We start from the raw sequence: 15,327 nt of genomic DNA, 5'->3' as shown, positions 1-15,327 counted from the left end.
CGTTCATTTTCCTGCTGCTGTTAAACTGGTGTACTGACCAGAGATGTTCTGGTGTACTGGTCTACAGAGAACCATCAAAACACACACACACACACACACACACACACACACACACACACAGGTCACAGGTGTGGTTGTACTGCCCCCTTCAGGACTAATGAGGCAGTTTTTATTCAGAGGATCGACTGGAGAAGTAATCGGGAAAATACGATTAAAATAATGACAACGAACAGAAAGTGATCATGAAACTGAAATAACCTTTAAATAAAACACACGCGCACACACACACACACACACACACACACACACACACACACACGCTCATGTGAGATTGAGGTTGTTGAGGCTGCGGGTGTGACAGTTGAAGCAGCTCTAAGTCCTGCTAAGAGGATCTGCCTGTACACACACACACACACACACACACACACACACACACACACACAGTGTAAGCTGAGCTTTGCGTGCTGACGATCAGTCAGTGGTTGTTCTGATGTCGATGTGTTGCACAGAGGGATGATGGGAGCTGACGGCGAGTCTGTGGGGACGAACCCTGAAAACACGACTGACCTCTGAACGACACGGTAAACACACGCCTTCAGTGACCGTGTGTGTGTGTGTGTGTGTGTGTGTGTGTGTGTGTGTGTGTGTGTGTGTGTGTGTGTGTGAGTTAGCAGTGAGCAAGGTTTCATCTGTACACCAACAGTGTGTTTTTGTGCCTTTTGTGTGTGTGTGTGTGTGTGTGTGTGTGTGTGTGTGTGTGTGTGTGTGTGTGTGTGTGTGTGTGTCAGGTGTCATGGACGCCGTGGATCCGTCTCCTCTGCGGCATTTTGTTGTGGCAAAGCGTTCAATCACCTCCATCTTTGATCAACTGCTGGACTTTGTGAAGGATGGCTCCACCTTTGTGGAAGGTCCCACACACACACACACACACACACACACACACACACACACACACTGGTGTAGCTCAGGTGTGTCGGTGGTTTCTCAGCTGCAGTGTGAACTCGTGTGTGAACTAGTTTGAACTGGCTCTGCTTCATGAGTCGTTTCCTTTAACTGGTCGAGTCGTTAAACTGGTGTACTGGTGATGCACTGGTGTACTGGTGATGCACTGGTGTGCTGGTCTTACTCCACGCTGTGGTGATGTCATGTCCTCCACCTTCACCGTCATCGGGCTCGGTACCTTCTCACGTTCAGCTCACGGCGGATCAACGCCGCTGAACGTGTCACAGGACAGAGACGAGGATGAGTCAAGTCTCAGCCTGAGGACGGACGCTGTCCTCTGATGGTCCAGCAGCAGATTCTTCTGACTGTGGCTGGTTTGTCTTTCAGCGTCCTGTGATGTCCTGAGGTGTCCTTCAGGAGCTCAGCTGTCTCAGAGAGACCTGGAGCTCTCCACCCGCTCCTCCTCGGCTCCTCTGGTGGAGGTGCCGCTGTGCGTCTTCACCTCCTGTTTCCTAAAATCCTCCAGCTCGTTGGTCTTGTTGATGTTGAGACTGTTGACGTCCTCCTCATGTGACGTCTCCCGCTGTTTGAAGTCCAGCCCGTGATGGTGGTGTCGTCCTCCACCCTCGCGGCAGAGTTCTCGAGTTTTCAGTCGTGGGTGTCCAGCATGACCAGGAGGGGGCTGAGCTCACGGGGCCGGGGGGGCTCCTGTGTTCAGTACTGGACTGCAGGAGGCGAGACCAGCAGTCAGAGGACGTTCAGAACAGCTGAGCCACAGTCCACCACGATGGACACCTGAAGAAGACACAAATCTAAAGTTTGATCAAATTAAGACAGTCATGGTGTGAAGTAACTTTACTACACGTCCACTGGAATCGTAGCAACTCAGGAAAGATGTCGTCGTACGAGGGTCGGTCCTTTAACCGGCCCTTTGTGGGGTCGCGGACCTCGCGTTGGGAACCACTGCAGTGAGACGCTGTCACCGTCTCCAACACACAACCAAGACTTTCCTCTTTCATGGCTCAATACAGTCCTGACTGTGAAGTGACGGTAGCTGCTGTTTGTGGCCAAAGAGCTGTAAACATGTTTGTTTGTTTGTTTGTTTGTGATGTCAGAGGCGTGGCGGGGAGACGACCTGGGCCAGGTGGCCGTGGAGGAGCAGAGTCTGGAGATGCAGAGCTGTGCCACCAAACTGTCCACCATCCGAGAGGTTCTGCTCAGGAGACACATGAAGGTGGCCTTCTTCGGCAGGTACGACCCACAAACCCTGAGCGACTCACACGCATCATCGTCTTCCTCGCTGGACGCTCAGCTGCGTGCGTGGTCACGTGACAACACGTGGTTGTTTAACTTCCACTCGCACAAATCAGTGTCACAGAGTTACTGATCAACCTTATCCAAGTGATCGATACGAGGAGCTGTGCTCATGGTGACGTCTGATGGGCTTTCAGACCAGATGTCTCACCGTGACGCTCTTAACCAAATATACTCCCAATGAGTTCATTATTCAGTTGACTAAAAGTGTGAAGTGTGAGGTGCTCTTTTCCTTTATTCCTCGTGAAAGATGAGGAGTTCAAGGTCTGACTGTAAAAGAAGAGACGTCTGCTGTCGGCTTTGATTCCAGCAGCAGTGGAAAGTGAAGCGGAGATACGAGGTTTGTCCTCTCAGAGCAAACTCACTCAGAGGAAATGATCTCTGATCCACAAACAGTTTCCTGCTTCACTCGTTATGAACTGACCAACGATGCCGGAGACGTTTCTCACTGTGATAAAGTGTGACTTTCTGTGGAAACTGATGATGTCATGACTGATGGATGATGTAATGACTGATGCATGATGTCATGACTGATGCATGATGTAATGACTGATGCATGATGTCATGACTGATGCATGATGTAATGACTGATGGATGATGTCATGACTGATGGATGATGTAATGACTGATGGATGATGAAATGACTGATGGATGATGTCATGACTGATGGATGATGAAATGACTGATGGATGATGTCATGACTGATGGATGATGAAATGACTGATGGATGATGTAATGACTGATGGATGATGTCATGACTGATGGATGATGTCATGACTGATGGATGATGTAATGACTGACTTGCAGAAAATGAGACTAACTCATGAACATGTTTTTCTTTTTTCAGGATTTTTAATGGTTTCAGCGTTTCAGTTTGTGTTCATTCGTTGTGGACGTGGAATCGTCTCATTTGTCGTTTTGTTTCAAAGCTCCTTTTTAAAGGTTCCCTTTGTTTTCATGAGGTGTCCCCCTTTGTTTGCGTCATCATATCTGCAGGGCAGACCTTTAAGAGTCCAGGACCAGGTCTGGACCAGCACCAGTTCAAGAACTTGGCTGAACATGTTTCACAGTCGCCCTCACATCAATAAAACTTAAAAAGTGAAATATATCTGAAACTATGAAAGACATGAAGTCAACAAGCGTCAGGACACAAAATGATCTCACCTCAGGTCTCACTCGTGGCTCTTCTAGAGCTTTCAGTAGTATCACATGATCTTCCTCAGCAGAGAGGCTTCTGCTCCGTCGACATGTTACATGTTTATTTATGTCGTTCATATTATTAAAGATGTGATGTCTGTCTGATCCAGGACCAGCAACGGGAAGAGCACCGTGATCAACGCCATGCTGAGAGACCGAGTGCTGCCCACCGGCATCGGTCACACCACCAACTGTTTCCTGAGGGTGGAAGGAACCGACGAAGGCGAGGCTTACCTCACCGCCGAGGCGTCCAATGAGAGGAAGAGCGTCAGCGTACGACAAACAGAGAGGCTTTAAAGGAACAGGCCGACATTTTGGAAAGTCCACGATCAGATGAAACTGATCTGAGGGTTTTAAAATGTCAGACTGTTTCCTTCAGAGTGATTATTATTGTGTCTCAGTGATAACTCCACCTTCCTCCTCCTCCTCTTCCTCCTCCTCCTCAGACGGTGAACCAGCTGGCCCACGCCCTCCACATGGATCCAACTCTGGACTCAGGCAGTCTGGTCAAAGTGTTCTGGCCCAAAAGTCGCTGCGCTCTGCTGAGAGACGACCTGGTGCTCATGGACAGGTGACACACCGTTCACCTGTGCAGGTGTTTCCGCTCTCGGTCCATGAACGTCTCATCATGCTTCCTGTCCAGATTACCCATCAGTGTTTATTGATCCTCTTCTTTGGTGGCACCTGCTGGTTTCCCGTCCGTCCGTCCGTCCGTCCGTCCGTCCGTCCGTCCGTCCGTCCGTCCGTCCATTCGCTCGTTCGTTCGTTCATTCGTTCACAACTCACCTTGGCTTCTTTGTGATTGGAGGAGATCTGTCAGCCAATCAGAATCCATCCAGAAGCACAAAGACAAACGCTGCTGGATGTCCGAACCTGCATCTGTACATTTAACTAAAAACATGAAAGTCAAGTCCAGCAGTAAGATTTTCACTCATCAACTAACAATCATCTCTGACCTGTGACCTCTGACCTCTGACCCAGCCCCGGCACTGATGTCACCCTGGAGTTGGACAGCTGGATCGATAAGTTCTGTCTGGACGCCGACGTCTTCGTCCTGGTGGGAAACGCAGAGTCGACGCTGATGAACACTGTGAGGGAACGTATTGATCGTTGAGATCAGAGGAGCTTTGTGTGTTTCTGTATTTATTGATGATTAATATTTCATATCGATGACCTCGACGTTTCAATAGCTTTGTTTTTCTTCCTGCAGGAGAAACTTTTCTTCCACAAAGTCAGCGAGAGAATCTCAAAACCGAATATCTTCATCCTCCACAACAGATGGGACGCTTCAGTGAGCGAGCCTGAATACATCGAGGAGGTGTGTGTGTGTGTGTGTGTGTGTGTGTGTGTGTGTGTGTGTGTGTGTGTGTGTGTGTGTGTGTGTGTTAGACGTCAGTCTAACTCCAGTTTAAACTGGACTAACCTCAGCTGTCCTCTGCTGATTAACTGTATTGATCCTGCTCCCTTGTAAGCAGAATTATGGGATGTCTGACAGAAAACAGAAACTCTGGACAATAAGGAGACGATCATGTCTCTTTCCCGTCCTCTGTCATGAAGGACACACTCGTCTTCCTGCGCTCCTCCTTCACTGAAGTCGTCATCAGACTCCTCTCAGAAATCTGTTGGTGATTGATCGCTGCAGCCGATCGACTGATCTGGACCAGTTAGAAACAAGAATCTGTGTTGACGGTTATGATTGGTTCTCTCTTTATTGATTAGAATTATTTTAAAAATCTTTGATAAAACATTTCTACAACTTTAAAGACTTTCTATTCATAATCTGGATTATTAAATCGTGAATTTACAAACAGATTATCAACCAATGCTTCATGTGTATAAAGAGCCTCTGACTGGCTGCTGCTCATTGGTTGGTTCGGGTTAGAAAACAACGTCGTGGTTCGAGCCAATCAGAGGCTCAGACCCTGACGAACCGTTTCCCGGTCTCTTACATCAGACTAATACACGAGGAAAGGATGCAGGTGAAGGAAACATGGATGTGGTAACGGGAACTGGATGAACCCTCTGTGTCCTTCTGCTGCCCAGGTGAGGAAGCAGCACCTGGACCGCTGCGTGAGTTTCCTGGCCGAGGAGCTGAAGGTGGTCGGCCTGGACGAGGCTCCGGGGAGGATCTTCTTTGTCGCGGCCAAAGAGGTTCTGAGCTCCAGGATGCAGCGAGCGCAGGGCATGCCTGAGACAGGTGAGCCAGGTGAGGGACAGCAGGAGGAGGAGCCTCCCTTCATGTCTCAGAGGAGGCGACTGACAGCTTCCCTGACCCCTCTCCTAATGCTGACCCTGACCCCTGACCCCTCACCCCTCTCCTAATGCTGATCCTGACCCCTGACCCCTCTCCTAATGCTGACCCTGACCCCATGACGCTGACCCTGACCCCATAACACTGACCCTGACCCCTGACCCCTCTCCTAATGCTGACCCTGACCCTGCCATGAGTGTGAGGAGCTGGTCAGCACTTCTTCACAAAATGTGTTTCCATCTTCGTTGAGTGCATTAAGTCTTTCTGTGAAAAGGGCAAAAATCACCTCAAACCAGCGGAAGAACCTTTCTGTTTGCATGAAGAGTTAAACGCGTCACTGTCTGATGAACAACAACGGATCCAGATTCTGGTGTGAGGACCTGGTTTCAGTCGCTGACTCTGGACTCTGGTCTGTTCTGTCTTTGCTGACGATCCTACAGACTCTGACATGCTTCCTCCTGCAGGTGGCGCTCTGGCTGAAGGTTTCCACGACAGACTGAGAGAGTTCCAGACGTTCGAGAGGACGTTCGAGGTACAGAAAGGTCACATTTCAGCGTGGACAGAAACTGTTAAGCCTGACCAAAGATAACTGCAGGATGACCTTTGACCCCGCAGGAGTTCATCTCTCAGTCCGCCGTGAAGGCGAAGTTTGAGCAGCACACAGTGAGAGCGTGGCAGATCACCGAGGCCATCAAAGCTGTGATGGACGCCATCAACATCGCCTCTGCAGACAGGAAGTCAGGAAAACTAACGAATCAGCTCATTTCCACAGGTGGCTTCCTCGAGTCTCTGAGTGTCTGACTTTCACCTCTGACAGGATCTTGTGCCTGGAGGAGCGGGAGGATCAGAGGGACCGGCTGGACTTTGTTCGAGGGCAGATTAACCGTCTGACCGACAACGTCAAAGAGAGGATCAGGACTCTGAGTGATGATGTCGCTGCCAAGGTGAACAAGGTTCACACACATCAGCTGATTGTGCAGTCTTTACATCATCATGTATCAGCCTGACCACCAGAGAAATATCAAAGATGTGTTTGAGCAGAGTCTCCATTACACCGTTTGTCCACCGGGGGGCGCTGACAGGTTTACTCTGTAAATGGGCTGAAGTCTGTCACAGTTCTTTATAACCCGAGTGAAGACCTCACAGAGAGCGTCTGTAGGCGGGCGGGCGTGCGTCACAGCAGCTTCGTGTTGTCGTCGTCAGGTTGCGGCGGCTCTGTCGGATCAGATCCGGTCACTTCCTGTTCTGGTGGACGAGTTCAGAGCGGATTTCAACCCGACACAAGAAACTCTGCAGCTCTACAAAACTGTGAGTACTGCAGTAAAACTACTCTGATGCAAGTACTCAACCTCTGCTGACTACAAGGAACAAAGTTTAGTTCAGTCCAGCACATGCTTAGCTTAGCTTAGCTTAGCTTAGCTTAGCTTAGCACAAAGCCTAGCTTAGCACAAAGACTGGCTAGCTTAACTCCATCTACATCTGTCTGATCCACCTGAAACATCAAATGTTGGACTGTTCTTTTGAAGTCTCCTTCACGCTGTAACCTCTCTGCACCTGAACACACCTGACTACACCTCACACAACATACACACACACACGCACACACACACACACACACGCACTCTTAACCAAAATGTTCCTTTAGAGGAACTGATAACACATTAAGCCGCTTTACTTCCAATCCAGTTTACATCACAAACACTGAGTGTGTGTGTGTGTGTGTGTGTGTGTGTGTGTGTGTGTGTGTGTGTGTGTGTGTGCGTGCGTGCGGGCGGAGTATTTTTGCCCTCAGTGCTGCCTCTCAGACAGGCTGTCCTCACTCTGATTGGTGGATCTTGTTAGCTGTACAGAGCCTGAGAGGAGGACACGCGCTTTGACAGCGCGGTGTGTCAAAGTTTGATTGACAGCATTCAGTGAGGTCAAAGGTTAACTCGTTAATATTTCAACTCACTGAGTTTGTTAGTTTTAGGCCATGAATAGTCGTTTCTACTCCACGCTGAAGCTGATGAAGCCGTGTGATGGTACGTGATGATGATGAAGGTGATGACGAGGAGCTGTGGCTGTGGTATGACGGTACGTGATGATGATGATGATGATGAAGGTGATGATGAGGAGCTGTGGCTGTGGTATGACGGTACGTGATTATGATGAAGGTGATGATGAGGAGCTGTGGCTGTGGTATGACGGTACGTGATGATGATGATGATGAAGGTGATGATGAGGAGCTGTGGCTGTGGTATGACGGTACGTGATGATGATGAAGGTGATGATGAGGAGCTGTGGCTGTGGTATGACGGTACGTGATGATGATGATGATGAAGGTGATGATGAGGAGCTGTGGCTGTGGTATGACGGTACGTGATGATGAAGGTGATGATGAGGAGCTGTGGCTGTGGTATGACGGTACGTGATGATGAAGGTGATGATGAGGAGCTGTGGCTGTGGTATGACGGTACGTGATGATGATGATGATGAAGGTGATGATGAGGAGCTGTGGCTGTGTTCTCTCCTCAGAAGCTGCTGCAGCATGTGGACGAGCGGCTGGTCGGCTGTTTGGCTCATCGCTGCTCCGTCAGCGTCCTCAGAGACATCAGAGACGCTCAGAGACACATGATCGGTACGAGGTCTCACTTTGTTCACGTGTTTCATCACAAGCAGGCGGCGTGATGCTCGATTGTCTCCTCTGTCCTCAGACAGCGTCCGTCCCCTGCTGTCTCTGTCTGTCCAGGAGCAGCTCTCCGCTCCCTCTGCCTCCTTCGAGTTGACCTATGACCTCGGCCTCATCGACCTCTGCGCAGATTTCCGTGAAAACATCGAGTTCCAGTTTTCTCTGGGCTGGACTGCCCTCGTCTCCCGGTTCATCGGAGCCGCCAACGCCAAGCGAGCGCTGAGCGGCGGCGACCCGCGGCGGCAGGTGTTCACGTCAAGGCTCCTTTTAAATGTGCTCGTGTGTTTTTCTGGTCTGTAAACACGACGAGTGCAACCACAGAAACATCCCTCCGCTTCTCTCTCTGCAGGAGACCTCCACCTTTAAGGATGAGCTGGTGGTTTCCATAGCAACAGGTCTGGTCTCCGTCACCTCCCGGGCGTCCATGACGGTGCTGGTGATTGGTGGAGTGGTACGTCCTGTCGTCATTGAGTCCTCAGCGGTCGTTAATAATCCTGACTGAAGGTCCTCTAAGGTGCAGCTCACGTTCTTGTTCACAGAGGAACTCCACCCACGTCAGTCACAGAATCACTGACCAATCAAACATGTTGAAAGTTTGTTTGCATTGTTTCCATCCGTTCACCCGCTGCAGTCTTCTTCTTCTCTGCATTACCTCCGCCTGTGGATCAGTGGCTCAGGTGACCCCATGTGTGATGAGAGGAAACGGTGCAGTACAGTTCAGCTGTGACAGAGAGGAAGACCTGCAGGCAGCTCCGTCTGACTGGTTAGAGCCTGTAAACTGGTGTCTCAGGTGTGTCTGTGTGCTGCAGGTGTGGCGTTCGGTGGGCTGGCGTCTCATCGCGCTCTCCGTCTCTCTGTACGGCCTACTCTACCTGTACGAGAAGCTCACCTGGACCAACGCCAGCAGAGAGCGTGCACTGAAGCAGCAGTTCGTGGAGCACGCCACCCACCGCCTGAGGGCCGTCATCCCCGTCTGCAGCTCTGCCTGTAGCCAGCAGGTGTACAAGTAAGATCCCGCCCCCCTCCTCCACTCACAGTCCCTGAGCGAACACCTGACTGACTCTTAAACTCACCTGGTGTGTTTGTGTTTGAGGGAGCTGTCGTCCACGTTCAGCCGTCTGACTCAGCGAGTGGACCTGAGTGAAGCCGAGCTGGAGGGAAGCATCCGACAGCTGAGCTTCAGGATCCAGAGACTGGAGAACATCCAGAGGAGGTCCAAGGCCTTCAGGTCAGAGGTCACAGGCACTGATGGGTGTCAGTCAGAGCTGACGGGTTTGAGTCACTGAGATACAAATCTCACTTCTGTCCACTGACAGCAGAAACCAGACCTCCATCAGGGAGGAGATGGATCTCCTCTAAGAATCAGACCTGTTCACACTGAGCTGGTTTAGGCTAGTTCACCACGACCAAAACAGAGCGTAGTGTAATCCGTCCTGCAGAGAAAGACCTGGTTCCAGAGTAGTCTGGTGGATCAGTTACCTTCAGAGGGCAGAACGCTGCACGCTGACAGTCTGTGCTGCTGCAGTACGAACACCAGCCGGCTTCACTGAACTGTACCTTCCTGTGCTGTACCTTTACCTTTCTACCTTTCTTTACTTTGTACCTTTACCTTTCTACCTTTCTTTACTTTGTACCTTTACCTTTCTACCTTCCTGTACTGTACCTTTACCTTTCTACCTTTCTTTACTTTGTACCTTTACCTTTCTACCTTCCTGTACTGTACCTTTACCTTTCTACCTTTCTTTACTTTGTACCTTTACCTTTCTACCTTCCTGTACTGTACCTTTACCTTTCTACCTTTCTTTACTTTGTACCTTTACCTTTCTACCTTCCTGTACTGTACCTTTACCTTTCTACCTTTCTTTACTTTGTACCTTTACCTTTCTACCTTCCTGTGCTGTACCTTTACCTTTCTACCTTTCTTTACTTTGTACCTTTACCTTTCTACCTTCCTGTGCTGTACCTTTACCTTTCTACCTTTCTTTACTTTGTACCTTTACCTTTCTACCTTCCTGTGCTGTACCTTTACCTTTCTACCTTCCTGTGCTGTACCTTTACCTTTCTGCCTTCCTGTGCTGTACCTTTACCTTTCTACCTTCCTGTGCTGTACCTTTACCTTTCTGCCTTCCTGTGCTGTACCTTTACCTTTCTACCTTCCTGTGTTTCTTCTTCTCCTCTGGATGCAGATGAAGTTTTCTTGGTGTTTCAGGAACAGAGCCACAGAGTTGGAGACTCAGCTGGAGGCCTTCTCTGTTCAGTACCTGCAGGGAAACTGAACAAAGACCAGACTGTGGATTGGTGGTGAGCAGCGCCCCCCGCTGGTCTGCTCGGCTCATGGACATTTAAAGTGGAGCGATGACAACAGGACACATGGTCGTTTTAGCAGCGTTTAGTGCTGATGGACAGGATTCAGGAGCTGAACCATAATGATGATTCTCACATTTTAGCTGTTAATAACAATCATCAGTGATCAATAAATAACCTTAAAAACTGTCAAACATCAAAGCACAAACTTGTTTTAGCATCGGTTCAATGTTTTCAGCTGGATCACCGTCTTCATCAGCAGCTGAGAGTCTCTCAGAATCTTACAATCCGTTCATGATGAAGAATCTATTGATGATTAAAACATGGCTGACAGGTGAACACCTGCCTCCACAGTCCACCTCTGACTCATTTCAGAGTATTTTCTGTCTCCAGATTTGAATCTTGAGATGCAGCTGCAGCATTTTCTAACTAACTGTGATGAGATGCCAGACAGGTGAGCAGGTAGACAGACAGGTGAGCAGGCAGATGGATGGATAGATTTCCTCCTCAGAAATGGATCTTTGCAGAAAAGAGACCTGACGTTTGATCTGATCTTGAATCAGATTACCGAAGAAGACAGCAGCACCCTCCAGTGGCTGAAACCCGTCGCTGCATTTTTGAAATTCAGTTGATTTGAACTAAATCTCAGATTTAACTTTGTTACTTTGTTACAAAACACAAGCAAAATGTTACCGTGTTTATTATTATTATTATTATTATTATTATTATTATTATTATTATTATTATTATTATTGTTATTATTATTACTTACATTTGTCACAATTTTGTGAAGTAAGTTTCAGAACAAGAGCTTGACAAATGAAACACAGAGTTCTTCAGCTTCTGTATCAGCTGTTTATTTCTAAACTATCAGCAGTTTACATGTGATTATTGTCTGTACAGTCGTTTCATTTGAATTCATCAGAAGCTGCAGAGGGAAGATTCACACAGCTTATTCATCAACCAATCACATCGCTTGAAGGAAAACCTGAACAAGACTGTTATTATTATTTATGTTATTATCTATTTTAGCTATTTCCGTAGATGATGTGAAAACTTTAAGATCTGAGATCACATAAAGAACTTAAAGATTCAGAGGTTCGTTTAAAATCTGCCTGATCGGAGAAATGAAGCGGACGTCAGATTTCCTTCAGATCATCATTTTCGACATGTTTGTCTCAGACGACGTTTCCTCTGAGCTGAAAACTCATGAAGGTTTGTGAATCTTCCCTTCAGCAGCAGCAGCATGTGAAGACTTAAACAGACTGAGAGCTCGTCGTGCGGCAGCTTCAGAAAACACGCTCGGCTCTGATCCAGCAGGTGTTTCCCTCACCTGAACACCTGAGAGCACTGAGCTCACCTGCTGGGTTTAAACTCGTCTCAGACTCAAACTGCCTCCCCTGCAGGACCGGTGCCGTGCAACACAAACGACGTCAGCATTATTTAGGAGTTTGAGGGGATTCATGCTAAATGCTAAGTGCTAACAGCTGCAGTAATAAAGGAATCACAGAACGAGGCTGTTTGAACTGTTTCTGCAGCACGTCGAGCTCTCAGTGAACTGCTGATTTTCAAACAAACTTTGGTTAGAAAACACACCTGTACTGTTTGTTACAAATGCTGAATAAATATTGATTAACTGGACTGAGGGATTGATTACGTGTTTAGCTGTTTGGATATTAAGGTTAAAATGTGATCTGCTGTATAAATAGATTTCACTCCACTAAATCTGTGTTTTGTGCAGAGAAACTGCTGCAGGTGTGAATTGTTGTTGGATCAACCTGAAGCCAGAAGATTCACCTGAGAGCCAAAGACAGGAAGGAAGTGAGACAAAGGACCGTCAAAATAAGACAAGGAAGTGAAACTCGACAAACAGTGGAGTCGATAGAAAGAGCAGCTGACAGATTCGGACACGTTCAGTTTGTCAAACACCTGAGAGCAACAACAGGTGAGCTCTGACCGTTTTCTGTTCCCGAAACGACACGCAGACACTTTCAGTCTGGTCACATGATCATCAGCAGCGACCAAATATGGCTTTTAACGTTTGGAGGGAACGAAGAGACAGAAGAAGATGAAGAAGGTCATTTCTGTCAGATCGGAGTACTCAGTTTCTAGTACTTCACTGCAGTTTATAGTACTTCAGAATTCACTGTCCTTCAAGTAGTTTACTGTAGTTTATAGTATTTCATTGTACTTCACTGTACTTTAGAGTACTTTACTGTATTTCATTGTACTTGAGAGTACGTGACTACTTCGGAATATAATAATGTACTTCACTGTACTTCATGTGCAGGTGACAAACTGCAGGTTTTTATCTCGCCAGAATCTGAAGAGTCAGTTTTTATTTCTACAGTCAGAGCAGCGAGAACTCTGCATCTTCCTCCTCCTCCTCTTCCTCCTCCTCACTGTCCTCCCTGAGCTCGTTTCTCATCCAGAACCAAAACTTATATTCTCGAAGTATCAGCTGTTGTTAACGCTCACATGCTGTAAAGGTTTAAAGCGGTCATGTCATGTGATGTCATACTGAGGTTCAAAGTTCATTCAGCGGATCAATGATCTCAGCATATTTTATCGATCTGTTCTAACACTAAACTATGTTTTGAAGTTACTGATTGATCAGTGATGCTGATCCTTTGAATCAAACATGGTGTCAACAGGTGAAGTGTGTCAGATGTTGATCAGCGATCAATCAGCGATCAGCTTCTCGTTTCTCAGAACACAAAGACGTTTCAGATGCAGGACGGTTTCTGTTTTCTCTGCAGGTCAGACTGAAGGAGGCTGAACAGCTGCTGAGCGTCAGCAGAGTGAAGAGAAGCAGCAGTTTGAGCAGAAAACAGTGGAATCATCTGAGGAGGATTTCGGTCAAAGCGTCACGTTCAGCCTAACGTCTGTTGTCCACAGTCGGCTCCATCTGAACGACAGCAACAACAGTTCACCGACTGCGCCGTCACCTGCACCTTTCACAGTAAAGGCCTACCAGGAAGGAGTTTCCAAGGCTTTTAGTGTGAAACACTGATGCAGGAAGTGCTGAGTTTTACTGGCAGGAGCTTAACTGTGATGAGAGCGTTGACATTTCGATCAGAAGATGAGTTTTCCCTCCGTCACATTGTGGAAATAAAAAGCTAAACAAGCAGGAAAGTTTGCTTCGTATCAGCAGCAAACTGAAACAGAAAACTGAGTTTTCGTCCTAAAATATGACGAGATATGAAGGAGGGGCACTGGAAAACAGACAGAAATCTTCAGAAAAACTGCAGCATTGTTGCAGTGATGTTGGAATGTACTCCAGGTGTGTCAGGACGCTGTGACGTCACTGCTGGGCGTGGTCACAGTGCTGTTCAGCCTGCTGTTGAGTGGCTCTTTAATCGTTCTTCCAGTTTTTGTTGATTGCTTACACACTGACGTGAACGCTCAGACGAAAGCATCAAAACATTTTTAAACACGCCTCGAACAAAGGTACCAAATGTACCGACCTCAGGTCAGCTCACCTGTCCTGTGAGGACAAACATGGAGGCAGTGAGAGCGAGAGGAAGAGTAGGAGGAAGAGAACAAAACCACGGAGGGACAAAACGATAGACAGAGACATATTGTCTCATTAGAGTCTCTTTGGTGGACCATGTCATCAATCATGCGGGTGAGGGAGGCTGGACAGAGGGTCCAGACATTTAGACTGGAGAACAACTACAGCCCTGATCCCAAAACACTGGACTCTGTGAAACCAGTAAAACCAGAATCAGTCATTTCCATCAAACTGTTCACTGACTTCATGTGTTCACAAAGTGACGCCCCTCTCATACCCAATCATGATCCTCTCACCTGTTACCAATCAGCCTGTTTACCTGTGGAATGGAATTGTTGGTTCTCTGTAGATAAAGAGTTTGGTCTGTACCAGCTCTATATGGAAAGTGTCCTGAGACAACTTCTGTTGTGATTTGGCGCTATACAAATAAATTGAACTGAATTGAAAATTGAATGATCAATCAGGTGTTTCTGGAGCGTTCCTCATCTTTCAGTCTGTGAAACGTGTCGCTGCATCAGATTCACAATAAGAGATATTTACAGAGATCAATGAAGAGCATGAAATATACTGACTCTGAGCTGTTCTCAGGTCAGTTTGTGTCAAAAAGGATTTTTATTGATGTTTTTTGACAGCATCGCTGCTGCTCTGGAATCAGGGTTTCTACAGAAGAACCCAACCATGACATCATGCTCTCAAGACCTGCCAGACAAACTGCTGAGGGTGGACCAGACCAGATGGCCAGACCACAACACAGGGCAGGATGCATAAACCATCCACCAGACAGGACAGGTGAGCGAGATGTTGACCTCAAAGTGTTGTGTTTGACGCAGTGAGCCAAAGTCCACAACAAGCGTGTAAGCAATCACAGAACACTGGAGCGCCTTTTAGGGCCTAATATTTCAGCGTGAAGTGGAAACGTGAGGAGGGTGTGAAGACCTACAGACGTCCTGAACAAAGGAAGCTTCGCTGACCTCGTCACCAGCGCTGGGACAACAGTTACAAACAGAGTTCTTACAGGAAGCTAAAGGGTTGTGCTGTTATGTTGCAAAAACCTTCCTGCAGCCATCGTGGTCTCTTTGGTTTCAAACCAAACCTGTCTCAGCCTCTGGTCCACCATTCCTGGGAGACAACACTCAC

At 47.8% G+C, this 15,327-nt stretch overlaps 2 protein-coding genes across 9 annotated transcripts in view; one reads left to right on the top strand and one right to left on the bottom strand.

Annotated features, from left to right (window-relative positions):
* The first annotated feature begins 793 nt into the window (after positions 1 to 793).
* On the top strand, positions 794 to 10,703 carry mfn1a (mitofusin 1a). 6 transcript variants are annotated; one of them, XM_070974204.1, is made up of 17 exons: positions 794 to 908; positions 2,058 to 2,193; positions 3,564 to 3,726; positions 3,900 to 4,024; positions 4,435 to 4,543; positions 4,664 to 4,771; positions 5,497 to 5,650; positions 6,169 to 6,236; positions 6,320 to 6,441; positions 6,522 to 6,648; positions 6,908 to 7,012; positions 8,219 to 8,321; positions 8,398 to 8,618; positions 8,722 to 8,823; positions 9,182 to 9,378; positions 9,466 to 9,600; positions 10,582 to 10,703. In XM_070974204.1, exons 1-17 carry the CDS (start codon positions 794 to 796, stop codon positions 10,646 to 10,648), a joined length of 2,157 nt encoding a protein of 718 aa, XP_070830305.1. In that variant the 3' UTR covers positions 10,649 to 10,703. The 6 variants fall into 6 exon arrangements, with proteins under 6 accessions (XP_070830305.1, XP_070830304.1, XP_070830303.1 ...); XM_070974203.1 differs by having other exon boundaries at positions 5,497 to 5,659; positions 8,222 to 8,321; XM_070974202.1 differs by having other exon boundaries at positions 5,497 to 5,659.
* Positions 10,704 to 11,515: 812 nt separating this feature from the next.
* The window catches only part of pex5lb (peroxisomal biogenesis factor 5-like b), a 31,790-nt gene continuing 27,978 nt past the window's right edge, over positions 11,516 to 15,327 (bottom strand). For 2 of the 3 annotated variants that reach the window (XM_070974941.1, XM_070974940.1), the window contains one exon: positions 11,520 to 15,327. This exon is cut by the window's right edge and continues 261 nt beyond it. The gene's annotated coding sequence lies outside the window, so the exon portion shown is untranslated. The other variant, XM_070974942.1, reaches the window with a different exon arrangement.

This window comes from Chaetodon trifascialis, chromosome 11 (genome assembly GCF_039877785.1).
Source record: "Chaetodon trifascialis isolate fChaTrf1 chromosome 11, fChaTrf1.hap1, whole genome shotgun sequence".
NCBI lineage: Eukaryota > Metazoa > Chordata > Actinopteri > Chaetodontiformes > Chaetodontidae > Chaetodon > Chaetodon trifascialis.
The sequence above is the reverse complement of the archived record's forward strand: the minus strand, read 5'-3'. Positions and strand labels throughout refer to the sequence as shown.